The 21,663-nt window shown below is 39.2% G+C and overlaps 1 protein-coding gene and 1 long non-coding RNA gene across 2 annotated transcripts in view; one reads left to right on the top strand and one right to left on the bottom strand.

Annotated features, from left to right (window-relative positions):
• Positions 1 to 21,663, bottom strand: part of Cep85l (centrosomal protein 85 like) — a 116,101-nt gene that overhangs the window by 19,168 nt on the left and 75,270 nt on the right. The window contains exons 4-7 of the mRNA XM_059272579.1: positions 15,393 to 15,514; positions 7,496 to 7,630; positions 2,351 to 2,513; positions 141 to 293 (exon numbers count right to left, since the gene is read on the bottom strand). Of these exons, the coding sequence (XP_059128562.1) occupies positions 141 to 293; positions 2,351 to 2,513; positions 7,496 to 7,630; positions 15,393 to 15,514 (573 nt within the window). The remainder of the gene's footprint in view (positions 1 to 140; positions 294 to 2,350; positions 2,514 to 7,495; positions 7,631 to 15,392; positions 15,515 to 21,663) is intronic.
• On the top strand, positions 2,068 to 7,473 carry LOC131918471 (uncharacterized). The gene is made up of 3 exons (XR_009380988.1): positions 2,068 to 2,550; positions 3,910 to 4,122; positions 7,265 to 7,473. It is a non-coding gene; the product is annotated as an uncharacterized LOC131918471 (long non-coding RNA).

Genomic DNA, 21,663 nt, shown 5'->3' on the forward strand with positions numbered 1-21,663 from the left:
AGAGAGATTTGTTTATTCTTTTTGAACAGTTTCGAGTCAATTTATATCTTAGGAGCAGTAATTGAGTATGTAATTTCTAAGTAGCTAAATTTCTAAAACATTTTGCAAGCATTTCAAAGTTGCATGTTTATCCACGTTACCTGTAGACTCTGACTCTGTACATCATCTAGAGTTGGAAGATCTGCCAGGTACTTTTCCAAGGTCTCAATTCTTCTCTGCTTTTCTTTGTTTTGCTCAGATTCCTTCTGGCATTTCTTTTTCAGGCTGTTGATGTATCTATCTCTGGTTTTCAGCTAAAGGAAAACATTATGAATCCTCAATTGTTTTGAGTTACTAAAATTACAAAATCAATGTTTCATTCTTGGGTATCTTGAATTTATCAATGAGTCTCAGCTTACAGTAAAGATCACCAACTGAGTTAAGAGCTGCCTTGTATCATTCAAAGAGTCTTTCTCTTCTCCTCAAAACTTGTATAGGTCTGAAATAAGGAATCTGGATGATATCTGTTTGCTTTTACAGATGGCATTTTGAAATTGTACTAAGGCATCTGGCAGTAATGATCAAATTTTTATTGCCTATACACATACAAATTTGGATAAGGCTATTCATTTCTTTATCCCGTAAATAATGTTGTGCTCATGTTGAAACTGCATTGAGATTAAATTATGTTAAAATTATTTAATTATAACTCTGTATCTTAAAAGGTTATTAGGTACCAAAAAAGACATAGAAACAAAGCTACACATATTTCACATATTTTCTTAATCATCAAAGCAAATATTCATCTCTAGAGGACAGATTCTAATTTCTAATTTTCCAGAGCTATATCAAAATACTTTACATGAACTAAGAAAAGAAGATACATCAGTTATTTTGTTACTAAAAGCTTGCAAAGCCAGGAGAACTTACCAAATATTTAGAAACAGAAAATGGGTTAAGTGAGCCAATTTACATACTTCAAGCAAAAATATTTTTATATCATACCATAAGTGAATTTGTACCACATTTTCCTTCTTAAAATTCTAATGTAAAGGTGCCTCACTACTGAGGTCACTCTAGGGTTGAGGTATTATTATGTGAAGTTAACATCTACTACAGAACAAGAGCAGATCATTTCAGTAAGCCCCGGGCTGTAGAGGTTTAACTGGAGATTTGATAGACTCATTTGACTCTACTAACTTTAACTTGCACGTCCCACATTCACAAACTCTTTCACAACTGAGATCAATTACAAACAAACAACCCAGTCAATGAACAGGCCAATGAAATGAATCAACTGGCTATTTTCAAGAGATGAAGTAGAAATGGATAATAGAAGAAAACAAAAAGTTCAACGCCCTTAGCATGTAAGGGAAATGCAAATTAAAACTACTCTGAGATTAGATCTCACCCTGCTCAGAAAGGCTCCCATAAAGACAGCGAATGACAGAACCACAATGAGGATGTGGAGGAAGTGGAGAAAATGTAAATTAGCCCAGCCACTATGGAAATCAGTACAGCAGCTACTCATAAAACTAAAAATGGAATTACGACTCAGCCTACACTGCTCCTGAGCGTATACCTGGAAGACTCTAAGTCAACACCCCACAGAGATACACATCCTTGTTTATTACAGCATTATTCACAACTGACAACCTATAGAATCATCCTAGGTGTCGATAAGCAGATGAATGGATGAAGACAATGTGATGTTTTAATACATACACACACACATATCACAAACTTCTCTCTCTCTCTCTCTCTCTCGTGTGTGTGTGTGTGTGTGTGTGTGTGTGTGTGTGTGTATGTAATGAAGTTTAATTCAGCCATAAAGGATGGGGTTATGTCATTTGAAGGAAAATGGATGCAAATGGAGATCATCGCATTAAGTAAAATAAGCCAGACTCAGAAAGATAACTACTGAATGTTTTCTCTCATTTGTGGATCACAGGTCTTTATAGATACATAAAACCACATATGTATGACATGAGATCTACCGACTCAAAGTAAGGGGCTCCAACTTACTAGCTTGAGGCAAGTGTCTGCAGATAAGCTTCACTTCATTCCTCAGTAATGGTCAATGAGACCAAGAAACAATTAGAATACGGAAACGAAGGGTCATTGGTGTAGGCATCTGGTTTTAGAAAATTCACTACTAGTTAGAGAAGTATACTAAAGACTTCTACTCCTCAAGAAGATCCGTAAATCTCTGCCGACGGTACTAGTTTCCTGAAAGTTGGAGCACGTAGCACTAATCACTCTAATACAGGTGTATAACCTGATAGAGCGCCTGGACTAGGGCGAACGACACACAAGCATGCTCTGCTGAAGGGAGCTGTTGATCCACCACAATCTCACACAAAGTTCTCACCTTTTCCTCCAGCTTCTTCTTCTCCTCACTAAACTGGTTTAGTTTTTGTTTGAGGAACTCATTGAGCTGTGAAACTTCCTTCTCAGTCGATGCTAGCTTTTGCTCCAGTTCTTCCTGTTGGGGATGGGACAGTGACTGCTCTGAAAATGGAGTCTGAACTGAACTGTTCTCATGTGGCTATTGGGAAAAAAGAACAGCAGGTAAGTCTTCCGAAGTTTACTTGTCTTGACAAATAAAAACAGAATGGGAAGGGGTCACAGTGCAATAAATACCTATAAGCTCTAAAAACAGACTGTCCTCAAACTAAATCCTTGCTCTTCTGCTTCCTAAATACAGACCATGATTAAAGCAAATCCGTATCACTAAGTCTTGGTTTACTCACCTAAAAAATAGAAATAATAAAGCGATTTTGCAATGTTTTTAAATAAGGTATGCAAGCTCCTAGCACACAGCAAAAATTCAATGAAAGGCAGCTACTATTTGGATTAAACACAAATAATGTATTATACACCTTCATCCTATAGAAGTGAAATTTTTAGAGAAGTAATTAAACACAAACAGAAAGCTGCATGTGGTGGTGAATTCCTATAATCCCAATGCCCTGAAAACTAAGGAGGGGTTTGGGAGACCAGCATGAGTTAGAGAGTAAAGACACTGTCTCAAAAATGCATGAACAAGTTTTCTTCACAGGTGATCATTTCAAATATTTAAACTCAATAAGCATTAATAGACTGGTTCTATAACTAAAAGTAAGATCCATAAAGTCAGGCTTTTTGTCCATGGTAGGGTGTGACCATATACTTGTCCAGAATCGTGCCTGGTTCCATACAAGTGCCCAAAGATAATCATAGAATGAAAAAAAAATAGTAGTGCTTCTTCCATTTAGAAAGAAATTCTCCTTTCTAAATTGATGGAAATTCTTCTATAGGAAAAGATGAGCCTTGTGGGGTGAAAATTTGGAAGGGATAGACAGAAAAATACATACATTCCTTTAGATGAATCAAAATGAATATCAAATTAACAGAGAATCTACTGTGCATTCAACATATATTTATTTACAAAGTATACCCCATTGGTCAAAATTTTAAGGCTAATAAACAAGGTTAAAGAGAAGGGTCCAAACCTACAGCCAACACTAAACTGCTAGGACGGTGGCAGGTGTAGTAGTTAGGTGTAGTAGCTAGGGAGGTGGTAGAGAAGTGACTTTGAACAGGTCTTAAAGGACGAGCACTTTGCCAAAAGGTAGGCATCCATTCAATATGTAAGTAAGATCTGTCATACACAGGAACATTTCATTGTTGCAGACTCTGGCACTAGCCTTTAAGAAATCAAGTTTTAAAGGAGAAGCCCTTAGATAATTATAGCACAGGAAACAATATAATGTAGTACTCAAATAAAGGTCACAAAGTACAAAGTGTGGGAAAGAGGACAATGAAGGTATCATTGGGAAAATGAATAAATAGGTGGATTCTGCTGTGGTGATTGTTTTTTGTCAACTTGATACAAACCTCGACATATCTGGACTTAAGATTAACTTCAAATGTATATGAATGTTCTAGGGCAAACACAGAAGGCAGAAGATCAATGAGGATGCACTTGCTGGCACAGGCCATCAAGCAGCCAGGTGAACCAGTATCTAGACTACCCATTCCTCAACTGCGCCACACTCTTCTCAAGTTCCTTTGCAACAGTCACCAGGAAAACAGCATTCTAGTTCATAAATCATATTTCATAAGCTGAGAACTCATCAGATACCTGCCTTCAGACCACAGGTAAATTAAACTAGAATGCACACACACACACACACACACACACACACACACACACACAAAAAAAAAAAAAAAAAAAAAAAAAAAAACCTGGGACATTTCAAAACAAAGCACTGCTAAATAATATATGATTTAAAAAGGAATTCTCAAGGGAAACTTAAAAATGGTCTCAGCTAAAAGATAACTGAAATTTGTGAAATCTAAATAAAGTGGTGCTTAGAGGAGAGTTATACCACTGAATATATTTTACATAAGAAGGGTTAAATTCATCTAAGTCTCCAATTCCAGTAAGCTAGAAAAAGTAGAGAAAATTAAATTCAAAGTAAACAAAAAATAGAGCAAAAAAACAATAAAATTAAAAATAAGATACAGGTCCAGGCGGTGGTGCACACGCCTTTAGTCTCAGCACTCAGGAAGCAGAGCCAGGTGGATCTCTGTGAGTTTGAGGCCAGCCTAGGCTACAGAGTGAGTTCCAAGACAGGCACCAAAACTACACAGAGAAACCCTGTCTCAAAAAACCAAAAAAATAAAAAGTAAAAAAATTAGATACAGGAAATTCAACAAAAGTTGAGCATTTATTATGAGCAATAAAAATCAGTAAGTCTTCAGGTAGGCTAAGAAAAGAAAAATGAAAGAAGACCGAGGTTACTAATGTCAGAAATAAAAGAAGGACCATAATAGAACTCCTCCAATCCCAGAAAACTTATAAACTCAATGAAAAGGAATGATACCTGCCAAAACTCACAAAAGAAACCTGGAGACCTTTAGTATATTATTAAAGAAGTTAAATATGTCATTAGAACACCCTAAAACAGAAACCATCATTCCCTAAATTAACCACCGAATGGACGCCCCCCACACACACACACACATACTATAAAATTCCCAAATCAGAACAAAAGGAAGAAAAGTGGTGAGAATCTAGAGCATCTGAACTGGAGCAGTGACAGTAGTTCTGACAGGACAGGAAGAGCCACGAAGAAATCATTGATAAACTGACTTAGAGAGCCATCTACTGGCCTCCAACACTGCTCAGACACCTCTTTTTAAAACATGCTGTGGACCGGTGGCTGTGGAGCCCCCATGGGATTGGACTAGGCACTCTGGATATGGAAGATGGTTGTTTGGCTCAAACTGTTTGGGGGGGGGGGGCACCCAGGCAGGGGGATCAGGATCTGTCCCTGGTCTATGGGCAGGCTTCTGGGAATCCGGGGCCTGTGGTATGACACCTTGTGCAGCCTTGGTACAGTGCAAAGGGGCTTGGACCTGCCTAGGTTCAGTGTGCTGGGCTCTGCTGACTCCCCATGGGAGACCTCAACTTGGGGGATGTGGGGATGCGGGGTGGCTTGGGAAAGAGGGCTGGGGGGTGAGAGAAGGGAGGAGGGGGGAATCTGTAGATAGTATGTGGAGTAAGTAGAAAATTTCTTAATAAAGAAAAATGAAAAAAAAGAAAAAGAAAACATGCTTTTGATAATATAATTGTATAATCCAAGAATAACATTTATTAAGGAGGAAGTTATAAGGAGATATTGAATGGTTCTATGAAAAATACTGTTTTCAAGACAAATTACACTCGTTATTTAGACAAGAATACTATTTTCATATAACTACACTATCAGTCTCAGCACTATCCCAGAGGGAACTGCTGTTTTGTAATTGAAATCAAAGTAGAGTACAAGGTAATGAAGTATTATGATACATGTGTAATCAAAGTAAAAAAAAAGCTAGCTAGATAACTATGTTAAATGCCCCTAACTTAAATTATACCTTCTTGGTTTTTACTATTTCCTGATTTCAACGTCTATTTAGTTTAATTTTTACAAATAACACATTTGAGGGTACAATGAAGGAAAAAATTCACTTCAAATGAGCTTCTGACATCTGGGAATAAAGGCCTTAACAAAAAAAAAAACAAAAACAAAAATAATTCCACAAACAGAAGCACGCATCTCGAGGAAATGTTCATTTCTCACTTTTTAATCCCAATAAAAAGACTAACAGTATTTTCCTTTGAGAAATAAATAGGCCCATTTTAAAGTGTATATAGTAAAATATACAAATGAGTTTTAAGGAAAAAAAACTCTTAAAAGGAGAGAGAAATAATTGAAAACAATGGCCCTATAAGTTTTAAGACAGCAGAGACACTATGTCTATATTCCCATAGGATTGCATAGGCAAACAAAAAAAAAGTCAAAATAAATCAAAACAACAAAATCACACCAAATTAGCCAATCAATAAATGAGCAAATGAACAGTTTTCAAAAAAGAAAAACATACAATGGCTAATACTTGAAGAAATGATCAAAACCTTAGTCATCAGGAAATGCATACAACGAATTCTATCTTACTCCAATCAGAATGGCAATTTTTTTTTTTTTTTTTTTTTAAGCCAGCAAGGCTGGGAAAGAAGACCCATTAAACACAGTGGTGGGAATAAAAACAGGTGCAGCTACTATGAAAACAGTTTGGAGGTTCTTCAAAACAGTACAAACAGTGCTGACATGTGATCCGGCACCACCACCCCAGCAGGAAGGAAGCTAAGCATACCAGAGACCCTGTCATGCCATGTTTATTGCTGCACTATTTGCAATAGTCAAAATATGAACTAATCGAGATACCAATCAACAGATGAATAAGGAAATGTATGTACACAAGATGGAGTTTTGTTCAGCTCTAAAGAAACATGGAACTGTTATTTGCAGGAAAATGGATGAAATGACATCATCATGTTAAAAATAAGCCATGTGTAGAGTCTCCATTTAAACATACACATATGCATATATATAACAGAAATTTCCTTTCTCAGAACTTTAATTTACAAAGATAAATATATGTGAGGAGCAAAACAATATTTATAAAAGGTTACTCTTCGCAACATCATTTATAACATAACCAAATGGCAAACAATCTTAATTTTAGTGTGTAAGAGATGGTTGAATAAATCATGATTTTTATAAAATAAAAAATTATATAGCTACAAAAGCAAATGAAAGTGGAGTGGTTTATGTAAAATGATGTAGAAACAATTATTATATTTTGTATAATTCTTTTTTATATAAAGAATGATACCAGGTACAAAACAATGTGCATATTCTTAGGGGCTTTTGTAAATGTAGAGAACTAAAATGCACTTTTATCTGTTTAGGATACGCATCAACTCTGGAAGGACACCCTAAAAACTGATGATAGCTTATTCTGTATGTGTGTGGGAAAGGGATAGAAAAGGACAAAGGGAGGGAAGCAGTTGAGCACCTTTTACAAACAAGCATGAACTATGCAAATTCACCGTTGTTTCCACACATTGACTGAAGGTGCTCTCGTGTTATAAATAAAGCACACTGTAGTACAGACTGATTCATCGACTACAAACTATGACGAGTTCTCTAGTCTTACCTGCAAACTGCTCATGTAAGAGTCCTCACAATTTACATAATGTCCTAGCATGGCTTGTTGTGCCCTCAGTTCATTATCCCTTATCCTTTCGTGCAGGTGGTTAATTTGTTGCTTCTGCCTGTAAAACATAAATTGAAGTCATATTTTATATATATATATATATATACTCTTATATATTATACTCTTCTAAGAAATAGTGAAGAGAAATTTTAATATTCTACTACTTTTCAAAAAGTATGTAAAAATTTTGTCTCATCTCAACCACTGGGGGAAATTAGTTAATTAAATCCTTTTCCTGTGTGAAAGAAAACCATGGGGTTAGAGAGATAGCACAATATATGCTTTCCACCCAAACATGAAGAACAGAGTTCAAATCCCCAAAACCCATGTATATGTAGCATTCAGGATAGAGACAGGGTCTCCAGGGCAAGCTGGCTAGCTAGACAAGCTGGAATTGGGTAGCCCTTGGTTCAGTTAGCCATCCTGCCTCAATAAATAAAGTGAAGAAAGGTCTAGGAAAACATCTAAGATCTTCAGGCCTACACACATACACAAATACATTTAAGCATACCAGCACATATATGCACATATGTAAGTAAATATGCATATACCACACACACACACACACACACACACACACACAACACACACACACACACACACACACATACACACACACAAAAGAGGAAAAAGCAAGAATGGAAGAAGTTGCCCACAACACAATAATAATATGTGTAATATATGTGTGTAAATAAATGTTTCAGTTCCTGAGCAACAGATTCAAAGCTCCTCAATAGAAACTATTATTCAGAGAAAATTTAATAGATACTCTTTCAAAAAATTAACAGATGTATATTGTTTCTTTTTAAAATTTTTCTCAGCAACTAAATTTTTACATATTCTAATTCTTTTCCTTCACCGAATTCCAAGCTAGGTTAGGTTATTTTTTTCCATTAACATAGTTGTGGTAATTGCCTGAGGCATGTGTGGCCTGAGGTCTCACCTGTGGCTGGCATCTGAAGCAAAGGAAGGATTGCTGGGGACCATGTCTTTGATCCTGTGGAATCTAATGCTAGCTCACCAACATTAGAATTGACCTGTAGAGCTGACCAGTTGAGATTGGAACAATACACTTAAAAAGAATCTACAGTTGATTCAGTAATGCTATGTACCTGAATATAAACAACTACAATGGAAAGTAAACTACCAGACAGAGCTGTACTTAGATGTTGAAATTTAACTGATCACGTGATGCAGAATAACCACCACTCCTCCACTAGAGTGTCCATCTCCAGACAGACACTTAGCCTAAGTCACCATTAATACCACTTTTCCTCTTCATTTTCCCTCTCTGGTTAGCACAAACGTTGTGGGTTTCATTATGGCATCTTCATACACGTGTCACACTTTGCTCGCATTGGTTCCCTTCCCAGCATCCCTCTCCCAGGTCTCCTGAACACCATGTTCGTTCCTTACCTTCCCTCCTTAAGTTTTCTCATCACATGTATTCCATTATTCTATTTCCTCCCTCACTTAGGATCTCTCATGATCCAACTCCCAGTTTCATGAACTACACACACACACACACACACACACACACACACACACACACACACACTTACACTTTTAAATTTAGGTTCCACACAAAGAGATTCCATCCATTTTTCTGAATATGCTATGATTTCACTTTTCGTTGTGGCTGCCTACAACTCCAATGTGTATATCAGTATATCATCACCCATCATTTTGTCCAATCATCTTACAATCCGGCTGGTTCCATGTTTGGGTTATTGTGAGCAGTGCAGCAATAAACATGAATGGACAAGTATCTCTGTGGTATGTTGACTTAAGAGTTCTTCAAGTATATGCCCATAATGGTATGGTTGAACCCTGTGGATTTCTATTTTCAGTTCTTTAAGGATCCTCTACAGAGTGGATTTCTATTTTCAGTTCTTTAAGGATCCTCTACAGATCCCTGCAGTGGCTGGACCAGTTTACACTCCTACCAGGTGTGAATAAGAACTGGTCTTTCTCCATATTTCCTGTGTCAGTCAGAACTGGTCTCACCATATTTGTTGACACATAGTTTCTTGAAAACAGGCATTCTGACTAGTGAGATGAAATATGAAAGCAGTTTGAGTTTATATTTTCCAAATTTTTCAAGTATTTATTGGCAATTTGTGTTTTTCCTTCAGAAAATGGTCTATTCAGTTAATTAGGCCATTTACTAACGGGATAATTTAGTTTTGTGATGTTAATTTATATGATACTTTATAAAGTCAAAATATTAGTCCCCTGTATAAAATAAAGTTAGTAATTTTTTTTCATTCTGTGGGTTGTCTATTCATTCTTCTGGTTATTTCTACTGCTGTGCTTGTTTTTTATTCATTTGTCCATTGCCAACACAGTCCAGCCAGTGAGGCTAAGTCTCCCAGAGCACTTATCACTTTTATTACTAAAGCAGGTAAATACATGAGGTGATGTTCACAGCTAGTTTAAGCGAATACAAGTGCAGCAGGGAATACACCTAGTGTTAACGGATTATGGGTGTTATCTTTGGTCATGTGAAAGAGCCAAGAATATCCCTCCCAGGCCTCTGTCTTTCCCTCAGAGATAATGTGGTCACGCCAGGGCATTCCCTTCATGTCTTTGCTTTCAAGAGCTTCCACAAACCACAAGGTGCTGGATAGTTTTATGTGAACTTGACACAAGCTAAAGTCATTTGAGAGGAGGGAGCCTGGATTAAAAAAAAAAAAAAATGCCTCCTTAAGATCTGGCTGTAGGCAACACTGTAGGGCATTTTCTTAATTAGTGATTGATAGGGGAGGGCCCAGCCCATTGTGGGTGGCTCCATCCCTGGGCTGATAGTCCTGGGTTCTATAAGAAAGCAGGCTGGGCAAGCCATGAGGATCAAACCAGTAAGCAGCTCCCCTCTCAGTTTTCTCCCACAGGCTCCCACAGAGTGGGATGAGCAAATCCTTCCTTAGGCCTGTACTCTGTGTCTTCCTCTGGCAGTGAGGTGCAAACTTTCAGGTTTGCATTAAGGTAGTGAACCCTTCTTGAACTGTTAGTTTTACAGGGTGAGGGATCTAAATCTTATTCTTCTACATGTAAAAATCCAGTTTTCCCAGTACCATTTCTTTGGGGGGGGGGAGTTTAAAATTTATGTAAATTTATTTTATATAAAAATTTTAAAATGAGGTAAAATATACCTCTCATAAAACTTATCATTTTACCTTTTTCAAGTGTACGATCCAGTGGTCTTAAGCACACCCACATTGCTGTGTGTCCACCACTACCATCTATCTCCAGGCCTTTTTATCTTGTAAGGCTGTATATGAGACTTGACTTTTCTCTTTATTGACTCTGGGAATTTCACATCATGCACCCTAATCCCACTCATCTCCCAGTCCCTCTGTATCTGCCCCTCTCTCTGGTGCCCCCCAAAGGAAAGCTGAAAGAGATTAAAAAGAAGATAAAAATAAACAATAATTTTTTAAAAAGGAAGAAATACTTTGCTCCTGTCTTTCCTGTCTCTGCACACCTCTTCTTTCATCACAGGGCCATCAGGAGCTGCTGTGTGTCATGCGGTAGACCCTTTTGTCCAAACACCATTACTTACAAATGTTCATTGTGTAAGGAGTTGTTGGTCAGATTCAAGGCCTCTCTGGCTTTGGTACACCATCAAACCAGGACCCCATCAGCATTCCGGCCCAGCTCCTAATGGAGATCTGCCCACCTCCCACCCCCATACTTGGGAAAGCTCATCCCACCCCTCACCATGGGCCTAGGAGAGCTGGCTCAGTCCCTCACCTGAGAGGAGCCAGTTCCAATGATCTAAACTGCCCAACGCACCTGCCACCCAGGCACACATCTAAGGCTTGGAGTTGGCACTCCCCAACATCTACCCCATCTATGACCTACTGGAGTATTTTAAGGGACTGATCCTGCAGAACCATAGCTGCAGGATCTCTATGACTCTAGGCAGCAGCAGGATACCAGTACCATTTCTTAACAAGACTAACTTTTCTCCAGTGTGTGTTTTTGATACTACTCTGGTTGTAGCTGTGTAAGTTATTTCTGGGTCCATTATTGGTCTACATGTCTATTTTTGTGACAATACCATGTTGTTTTGTTACTGTGTTTCTGTAATAATTTGAAATCGGGTACACTGATACCTCCACCATTGTTCTAAGGATTACTTTGACTACTTAAGGGATTTTGTTCTTCTAAATGTTCTTCCTTAGGGTTTTGTCTTGTCTTATTGATAAGAGACAGTTTTAAGTATCCCAGGTTGGTTTTGAACTCACTGTGTAGCCCAAGGGTGGTCTTGAACTTTTGTGTGTAGCTGTTATTTATTCTTTCAGAATTTCATACATGTACACAATGTACTTTGATTACATCCATCCCCTCCCCCACGCTCCTCCCTCTAATTCCTCCTAGACACCTCCCCCATAATGTCTCCATCTCTCCTTCATGTATTCTTTTCTGAAAAATAACTGAGTCCAATTAGAGCTTCCCATGTGTGCATGAATACAGGGCCATCTACCAGAGGATGGGCAATCTACCAGGAACAACATCCCTAAAGAAAACTGACTCTCTTCCCCCAGCAGACATCAACTGTCAACAGTCCTCTGCTAGGGGAGGGTTTTAGGATTCCACCACCCATGCAGGATTTTGACTGGCTTGATCTTGAGCAGGTCTTGTACCAGCAACCACTGTTACTGTGGATGCATGTGTGCAACAGTCCTATCACGTTAAACTGTTTTACAGAAACTTCTAGCTCTTACATCTTTCCACCCTATCTTCCATAATGATCTCTGAGCCTTAAGGAGGAGTGAAGGAGGACAGAACTCACACTTGGAACTGTAAACTGGGTGAACAACCCATGGCTACACCGGTCATAGGCCCCAGGGGAGAAGCTACTTTTATTATTTTGGTAAGTGGACATAATATCAAACTGCCTTCTTAATCCTAACCTTTGTATCGATAAAACAGTGTACTCTCTAACCTCAACAAAAAAAGATTCACACTAAATGAGACCTTGAACTTCTTACCCTCCTGCTCCTAGGTCCAGAATGCTAGGGCTACAGGTACAGATACCACACCTAGTTTATATGGTGATGGGAACTGAATTTGGGGCCTTGTGTATGCTAGGCAAACATTCTACCAAGTGAACTATATTCCCAGCCCCAAACTGAATTTTAGAATTTTTTTTTCTAATTCTGTGTAAGAATATCATTGGAATTTTGATGGCAATTTCCTTTGTAGATTGCTTTTGGTGAAGCCATTTCTATAAAATTAATTCAGCTAATCCATGAGCATGATATGTTTTTCTCATCTTCTAAGTATATTCTCCAATTTCCTCAGTGCCTTAAAACTTAAAACTTCATAGTAGAAGTTTTTCATTTCTTTGGTTAGGCTTATTTCTAGATATTTTATTTTTATTAATGCTATTGTGAATGGGATTTTCCCATCCCTTCTTAGTGTATTTATTTATTGGTATATAAAAACATTACTTATTTTTAATTTTTTGATTTTGTTTCTACTACTTTGATGAAAGTGTTTTTCTGGGCCGGGCGGTGGTGGTACATGTCTTTAATCCCAGCAGTCGGAAGGCAGAGCCAGGCAGATCTCTGTGAGTTCCAGGCCAGCCTGGGCTACTGCGTGGGTTCCAGGAAAGGCTCCAAAACTACCCAGAGAGACCCTGTCTCAAAAAACCAAAAAAAAGTGTTTTTCAGGGCTAAGAGTTTCAAGAGGACTCTTTATAAGTGTAGGATCCTACCCTACACTAAATGAAATCATGTCACCTACAAAGAGAGATGAGCTCTTCCTTTCCTGTTTGTATCCTACTACTACATATATGACTTAGCTAAAGTAATAATAATAATGTCAACTTCCCTTTTATAAAATATTACTGCTTCAATCTCTCTGAGGGTTATAGGTCAATTTAAGTTGTTCTAAAATGGTGAGTATTTGAACATCTATTTCATTTTTAAGCTTGGGAAATTTTCTGCTATAATGGCATGGACTAAATTCAGTATGTCTTTAGTGTTTATCTCATCACCTTATTCTATCCCACGGGTTCTTAGAACACTGAGAACACTGTGCTCCTGCTCATTTGGTTTTTCTTTACTGATGTTTGAATGTGCATTTTATCAACCTCACCCTTCATCTTTGATGACTTCTTCTGCCTGGTTAATTCTATTAATGTTGTTTTCTGTTTGAGTTTTTCATTTCCAGGACTTTTTTTTTTTTTCAAAACTTCGAATTCCGAGTTCAGTTTTTCTCCACCCTGATGAATTTTCATCCACACTGTTGATTTCCCTCCATATTGATAACTTCTTCCTTTGTGTTGCTTACTTTCAGAGGATTCCAGGACCTCTGTTTATATTCTCTTTCATGCTTGATCAGACTCACCAGGAAACTCTTGCAATCTTCATCTGTCATTTCACTCAATTCAATATATTTGAGTTCAACAGTTGAAGAATTATGATCTTTTAAGAAGTCATGCTGCTTTGCCACCCCACCCCCACTCATGTTTCTGGTAGATTCTGTGTTACAATTTGTGTGTTGTTGGCTCGGGTATCTCTTCTGGCTTGTTCTTACTGAGAAGTGTACTGTTTTCAATTCTTCTCTTTCTCTCTCTCCTCTTTCCTTCCTTTCTCTCCTCTCCCTTCTCCCATGTATCCCAAGCTGGCCTCCACCTCAAGATATAGCCACAGATTGCCTTGAACTCATGCCTTTCCTTCCCTCTTGTCTCTACTTCTAAGTCCAAGGGATACAGGCATTTAACTAACTCCAGTTTTAGATGGCCCTAGGGTACTATTATTCCAGGCAAGTACTCTATCAACTGAGCTACATTCCCAACCCCCTTAAATTTTGACCACTGGGGAAATACTAGCACCCCACACACACACACTTTATGGTATTGGGGATTTGTGCTTATGAGACGAGCATTTTACTATTGGACTGAGCTGTAGCTCCAGCCCTGAGCAGCCTACCCTGGAAGGCTCAGTCCCGAGCTCAGCTCCACAAGGAGAAAACACACAACTGTTGGAAGTAGCTACTGCTTCTCCTCCCTCCTTGATAAGAAACTGGGCAGCTCATGATGTTAAACTTCCTTTTCTATTTCACCCCATTTTTTCCAACTCTTTTCAGCTATCTTTTTACTTCCTTTGTTTATTCTATCATTGCACACAAAAATAAGCAACAATTAACACTGGCTACAGAAAAAAAAATCTTCCTTAATTTCTAAAGCGTCTTAATATGAACACCCTTGACAATCTTAAAAGTATATATAAATGAAGTATATCCATATAATTTAACGATAACATAACCCAATAACCTTATGATTTATGCTCAGAACTTTCTATTAAATCTAAATAAGATCTTCTTGATAACTCCAGTAATATTAAAAGTTTTAAATGCTGTAAAAGAAATCTTTCCATAATTCTTGCTCTAGACTATATAAACTTTAAAATATATCCTTTTCATACTGATATGGTCTCAAATATAATATATAATAATCAAAAGATCTCATGACTTCAGTGTGGTTGTCCAAATCTGGCAGTATCCAAAGGCAAATATAAAGATATCACCTTGCAGCTCTGACAGTTGGATGTAGCATGTAGAGAAGGGGAGAGACTGTCTTCCAAACAATGAGTCTCAGTAAAGCAAATGTAGAGCATGTCAGAGACCAGAGAGACACACCTATCCTCAGTTCTGATAGCTTTTGCATGCCATGGGACTAGAGAGGGCGTACACGAGGCATTAATTTGTTTGTCATTTCAAATTCTAAGTAGTGATGCAATTGTAATCATTTCATTAATCTACATTTTTACAGTCTGAAATAGTGAGTAATTAAAAAGCAGACTCACCTATCAATTACAATTTCCTTCTGCCTTAGAAGTCCTTCTTTTATTTTCAACACTGATTCCCACTTACTGAAATCCTGAAAGCCAGAAGGTGAGTAACTCTGACGAGATGATCCAGGTAAAACCTGCACAAAAAAAGTTTATACATTTAGTATGCTATCTAAAGGGAACACTTACAGATCATCCAGTATTTCCCCAACGGTTTCCATTTAAAAAAGAAAAAGAAAAATAGATCTTTTTCTCTTCCCTCTCTTCATCGTCCCCAAAAAAGACTATCTAAAAGCACATACACAGAGCAAGCCAGCAAGCCAGAGAAGGAGCCAGCAAGCAGTTCCTCCATGGTTCTGCCTCCAGTTTCCAGCCTTGAGTTCCTGTCCTGACCCGTAATGATGGATTCGCTTAGGATGTCTTCCTCGATCAGGTATTATTTAGTACAATATAAAAGCTCTTTAGTAGCTAGAAGTAGTAAACTATCTAAACCTTTCCTGCCTACTTCTCAGTCTCCTGAAGAGGGCTATTTAAAGGAGGGTGAAGACACACTAAGAAGTACAAGATCTCAGAGAGACCAGCTGTGCTAGCACTTCTGCCGAGTGCTTCACAGAGTAGGATGGAGACACGCCTTCAAACTGTATTATTTTCTCTATGGACTTTTAAAAGAGAGGCTCTCCAAACTGACGATTCCCCGTTGTATACTCTATGGAACAGTATACTGTGAAACACTCCTCTTGCACTATAATCATGCTTTATGAATCTATCAAAATACATTGCTAAATGCCCCTAGAGGGTGCACTGGTGCTAGTGGCTAAAGACCTGAAAAGGTTTTCCCTGAACAAAGCACTGGAACTTCTGAGGGCAACTGAACTAACAGATAACTTCCTGGTCCAGGGTCACCCTGCCAGTTACTCTGTGCTGTCTGGCATTTGGTATCTTCTTTTCCTGCTGAATGAGGGGAAACATTTTTACAGCGATGAGCTGGACCTGCTCATAGACTACATAATGACCAGGAAAGAGCAATTGCAAGGACTGGCCAACCCAACAGTCTGCTTCCGGTGCTTCCCCTTCTTCAGACAGCTCCTTTAGGAAGTCCCTTACCATGACTACCAAAAGACCACTATTTTCAGAGAAACCAAGCCTTTCACAGATCTTTCACGGTCATTGCCACACAAGTGGGCAGTTCAACCCATATCCTTTGGAACCAAAGGGTGAACTGTGGAGCCTGAAGAACAAGATGGGTGTGGCCCAAATGGCAGCTTCACCTCCTTCACAGAAGGGGCCCCTGCCTCGCTGCAGCACTCATGCCTAGGCTCTGAACACCAACACCACTGCAGCTTTCTCTGGCAAACAGTGCCAAGGAGACTCTCTCACCTGTGGAGGGTTTTAATGCCAAGCTACACAGTTGTAGGAATCATCATTAAAGACATTCGACCTTAAAGATACTCAGTTATGTATTAAAATGCAATAAAACTTACATAAAAAAACACACTAACAAATAAGAATTTCAAGTACTTTCCAAAGTATTTAAGTCCAATGAAGAACTGACAATAAAAGTTTCAAAAGTTCTGGCTATTTGTAGCACTACATATAAGATCTTACATTCATCATCTTGTCTAAGTAGAAGTTTACTGAAAACAGGTCAGTTATTACCTCAGGAAGCAGTACAATGAGGAAACATTCTATGGCTCAGACAAATACTACCAGGAGGGTTCCCACAGGAAAGAGATAAACACAATACCTGAGTATCCAGACTCTAAACTGTCATGATCATATCATCATTCAATTTCATTAAAACTTCAAAGTCACAAATATTTTCCCAAGGTATAAAACATTACTCACAAATAATTATTATACAGAAAATTTAGATGGCTGTTTGTCTCTATTATAATTACAGAATCTAGCAATAATATATTTAGACTTTAAGAAAATTTTCAGATACTTAACATATAGCAACAATAATAAAAATCAACATGGCAATGCCAGAAAACTGGAAAGCAGTCCTTGAGAGGCTTTAGCTGGGCATGGTGGCTCATGGGAGGCAGAGGCAGGAGGAGCTCTGTGAGTTCTAGGCCAGCCTCATCTACAAAGTGAGTTCCAGGACAGCCAGGGCAGTAATACAGAAACCCTGTCTCAAAAAACCACAAACAAATAAAAGAGGCTTTAAAAGTGACATGAACGTAGAGGGGATTCTGGGAGTAAAAAGGTCAGCGAGGAGGAACGGGTGAGGAGACGGAAAAGTGCGGAGGGAGGGCTAGTCAAAACTACATGAATGTATGAAAAACACACAATGAAACTTGACACTTGGTAAACTAATCAAAAAGCAAGAGAATCAATCAGCTGGGCAGCGGTGGCACATGACTTTAATCCCAGCACTTGGGAGGTAGAGTCAGGCAGATCTCTGTGAGTGAGATCCAGACCAGGCCAGGCACCAAAACTACACAGAGAAATCCTGTTTTAAAAACAAACAAACAAACAAAAAACAAACAAAAAAAAAGGCAAGAGAATCTGAATGAAATATTCTGTTTGGATATATAAAGCTGCTCCCAAAAAACATGGGTTATTAAATAAAATTTTGTTGGTTCGGGAGATTCAAGTCCCCTAAAATAATAGAGGCAATTGCCGCCACCACTGTTTGCCCACCAGACGGGAAACCTCTGTTGCTGAAGATACCATGTAGCTTGAGTTTTCCTGCCTGGCCCACAGTCAGGGCAAATCTCTCTCACCTGCCAGTCCCCCAGCCACTCACATCCAACCAAGTAAACACAGAGACTTACATTGGTTACAAACTGTATGGCCCTGGCAGGCTTCTTGCTAACTGTTCTTACAGCTTAAATTAATCCATTTTTATTAATCTATACCTTGCCACATGGCTCATGGCTTACCGGCATCTTCACATGCTGTTTGTCATCGCGGCTGGCAGTGTCTCTGACTCAGCCTTCCACTTCCCAGCTTTATTCTCCTCCTTGTCCCGCCTACACTTCCTGCCTAGCCAATGGCCAATCAGTGTTTTATTTATTGACTAATTAGCAACACATGTGACATACAGAACATCCCACAGCAATACCATGTGCTTGGTTTGCAGGACCGAGAATCAACCTGGACCTCACTTTAAGCTCCCTTCCTGCTGACCAGCGTCCATAGTGCTAGAAGGTGCTGAACTGGCTGCTGAAGGTAAACTGTCATCCCCAGTGTTCAGAGACCCTGCATGCTACACTAACACTAGCTAGGCAAAATGTACCCACTGGTGCAAGAGTGGCAAGTCTGTTAGGGGAATCCAACCACGTTTTGATTGAATCTAAGGTCTAATCCACAGGAGAAAATTTATGTCTGGTACTATAAACCTGGTCACAGCTTATGTACATCTGCTATTGAAGCACTCAAGTATTTTCCTTGTGGTTGATGACTTAGCTCCACCCACTTCCTTTCATTTGCTCTTTCCACAGCCTGGCTCACTGTGGAGAACATTCCCACAATGCAACAACTAAGGAGCTATGTCCCAGCATACCAAGGATCCTTGAGGACTCTATTCCATCTACGAATGGCATCCTCTCTTTGACTAGCTACTTCCTGCACAAATCAGCCCTCCAAACACTTTCAGTAGACAGAACTACAGATTCAGGCAGCCCAATAAAGAATACCTACTCTTCACACAACATAGCCTCAGACAATGCACTAATGGCTTGTAGCATACAATCTGAGAACTGTGTTTCAGGGTTTATATCCTCTGCCTGCTTTATAACAAGAGAAGCTACATAGCAGATAACTGTCTCCTCACAAACCCATAACACTACTTCTTACATATCATTGGCTGAATTTTCTCCCCATAGCTAAGAATATCCTTCAGGGAAAGCCTTTGCTTACATTGTTGTGCTTTATTTTGTTTTAAATGCCTGTTGGCAACTCGAAAATAGGAATTAAACAGAAGGAACAAGGGGTCTGCGAGAAGATGACAACTGACAACATTACTTGATTTCACACACTGTGAGCCAGTGGCATAATGGACCACTAAAGCACCTGCCATGTACTTTCATGAACATACATAACTAAAACTAAACATACGGTCTGATTCTCACTTATAATCTGTGGTGATATATTGTGTACCCTAATAAACTTTGAAGATCAGAGGATGGAACAAGCCACTAGATTAAACATAGAGGCCAGCCAGTGGTGGCACACACCTTTAATCTTAGCACTCGGGAGGCAGAGATCCCCCTGGACTACATGAGATGAACTCAGTGTAGGAAAGAAACAGAGCCAGGCAGTGGTGGCACATACTTTTAATCCCAATACTTGGGAGTCACACGCCTTTAATCCTAGCACTTGAGATCTCATGCCTTTGCTTGGGAAGCACACACGCCTTTAATCCTAGGAAGTGATAGCTGGGCGGAGAAAGGTATATAAGGCATGAGGAGACAGGACTAGACTCTTTTTCAGGCTGAGGAGTTGGTGGGGTAAGAGGTGGTGGCCGTGGCTTGTTCCTTTGTTTTTCTGATCTTTCAGCATTTACTCCAATATCTGCTCCAGGCTTTTTATTATAAGACCATTAGAAATTCAAACAACAGTAATCCTTGATCTAAACCCTTCAGAAACAAAATGAATAGAAAATAGCTATAAAATGAGCAAACCAGGATAAGCAAAACATGTGCCTTTCCCTGTAATTAAGAAGATAACATTATATAAACAATAACCAAAATTAGCAGGAGTCTTCCTTACTACACTTTAACACTGATAAAAAATAAAACACACACACACACACACACACACACACACACACACACACACACACAAAAGTATAACAGCCAAGAACCAAATGTGGCACATAAACTTAAAGGTCCTCCCCCCGTCCTGCCTCCCCCCAAATCCACACCTCCTCTGTTTCTGTTCAGAAAGGGGCAGGCCTCCTATGGGTATCAACGAAGCAGGGCATATCAAGTTGAGGTAGGACTAAGCTCCTCCCCTCATATTAAGGCTTGGTAAGGCAATCCATCATGAAGAATACATTCCTAAAAGCCTGTCAAAGCATCATGACAGCCCTCGCTCCCACTGCTAGGAGTCCCACAAGTAGACCAAGCTACACAACTGTCACACATATGTAGAGGGCCTAGGTCACCTCCCATGTGGGCTCCTTAACTGCTGGTCCAGTGTCTGTGAGCTCCTATGAGGCCAGGTTAGTTGTCTCTGTAGGTTCCCTTTTGATGACCTTGACCTTCCCTGGCCCATACACTCCTTGCTCCCTCTCTATAACAGGATTCCCGGAGCTCAGGCCAGTGCTTGGCTGTGGATCTCTGCATCTGCTTTCATCAGTTACAAGGTGAAGGCTCTCTGATAACAATTAGGATAGTCACCAATCTGATTACAGGAGATGGCCAGGTTCAGGCTAGTATCCAGTATTGCAAGGAGTCTTTGGTGGGTATCCTTATAGATTCCTGGGAGTTTCCCTTGCACCAGGTTTCTACCTAACCTCAAAAAATGCATCCCCATCAAGACATCTCTTTCATTACTCTCCCCCTCTATCCCACCTTCAACATGATCCCTCATGTTCCCATTCCCACCCACCCACAATTTACCCAGGAGATCTCTTCTACTTCTCCTTCCCAGGGAAATCCATGCTTCCCTCATTAGAACTTCCTTGTTACCTAGCCTCTCTGGGTCTGTGGATTGTGGCATGGTTATCCTTTACTTTACAGTTAATATCCATTTATGAGGGAGTACATGCCATGTTTGTCCTTCTAGGTCAGGGTTATCTCATTCAGGGTGATTATTTCAAGTTCCACCCATTTGCCTTCAAATTGCCTGATGTCACTGTTTTTAACAGCTGAGTAATACTACATTTCAAATACACCACATTTTCTTTATCCATTCTTCCATTTAGGGGCATCTAGGTTGTTTCCAGGTTCTAGTTATTACAAATAAAGCTGCCATAAAATTAGTTGCCCTTGTGGTTTCAGTGAGCATCTTTTGGGTGTATGCCCAAATGGTATGTCTTGAGGTAGACTGAGTCCCAATTTTCTGAAAAACTGCCATACTGATTTTCAAAGTGGCTGAACAACTTTGCACTCCCACCAGCAATGGAGGAGTGCTCCCCTTATGCCACATCCTCTCCAACATAGGCTGTCATTAGCATTTTTTATCTTAGCCATTCTGACAGGTATAAGATGGCATCTCAGAGTCACTTTGATTTGCATTTTCCTAATAGCTAAGTATGTTGAACAATTATTTAAAAATGTCTTTTGGCCATTTGAGATTCTTCTGTTGAGAATTCTCTGTTTAGATCTGTACC

Source organism: Peromyscus eremicus, chromosome 8b (genome assembly GCF_949786415.1).
Source record: "Peromyscus eremicus chromosome 8b, PerEre_H2_v1, whole genome shotgun sequence".
NCBI lineage: Eukaryota > Metazoa > Chordata > Mammalia > Rodentia > Cricetidae > Peromyscus > Peromyscus eremicus.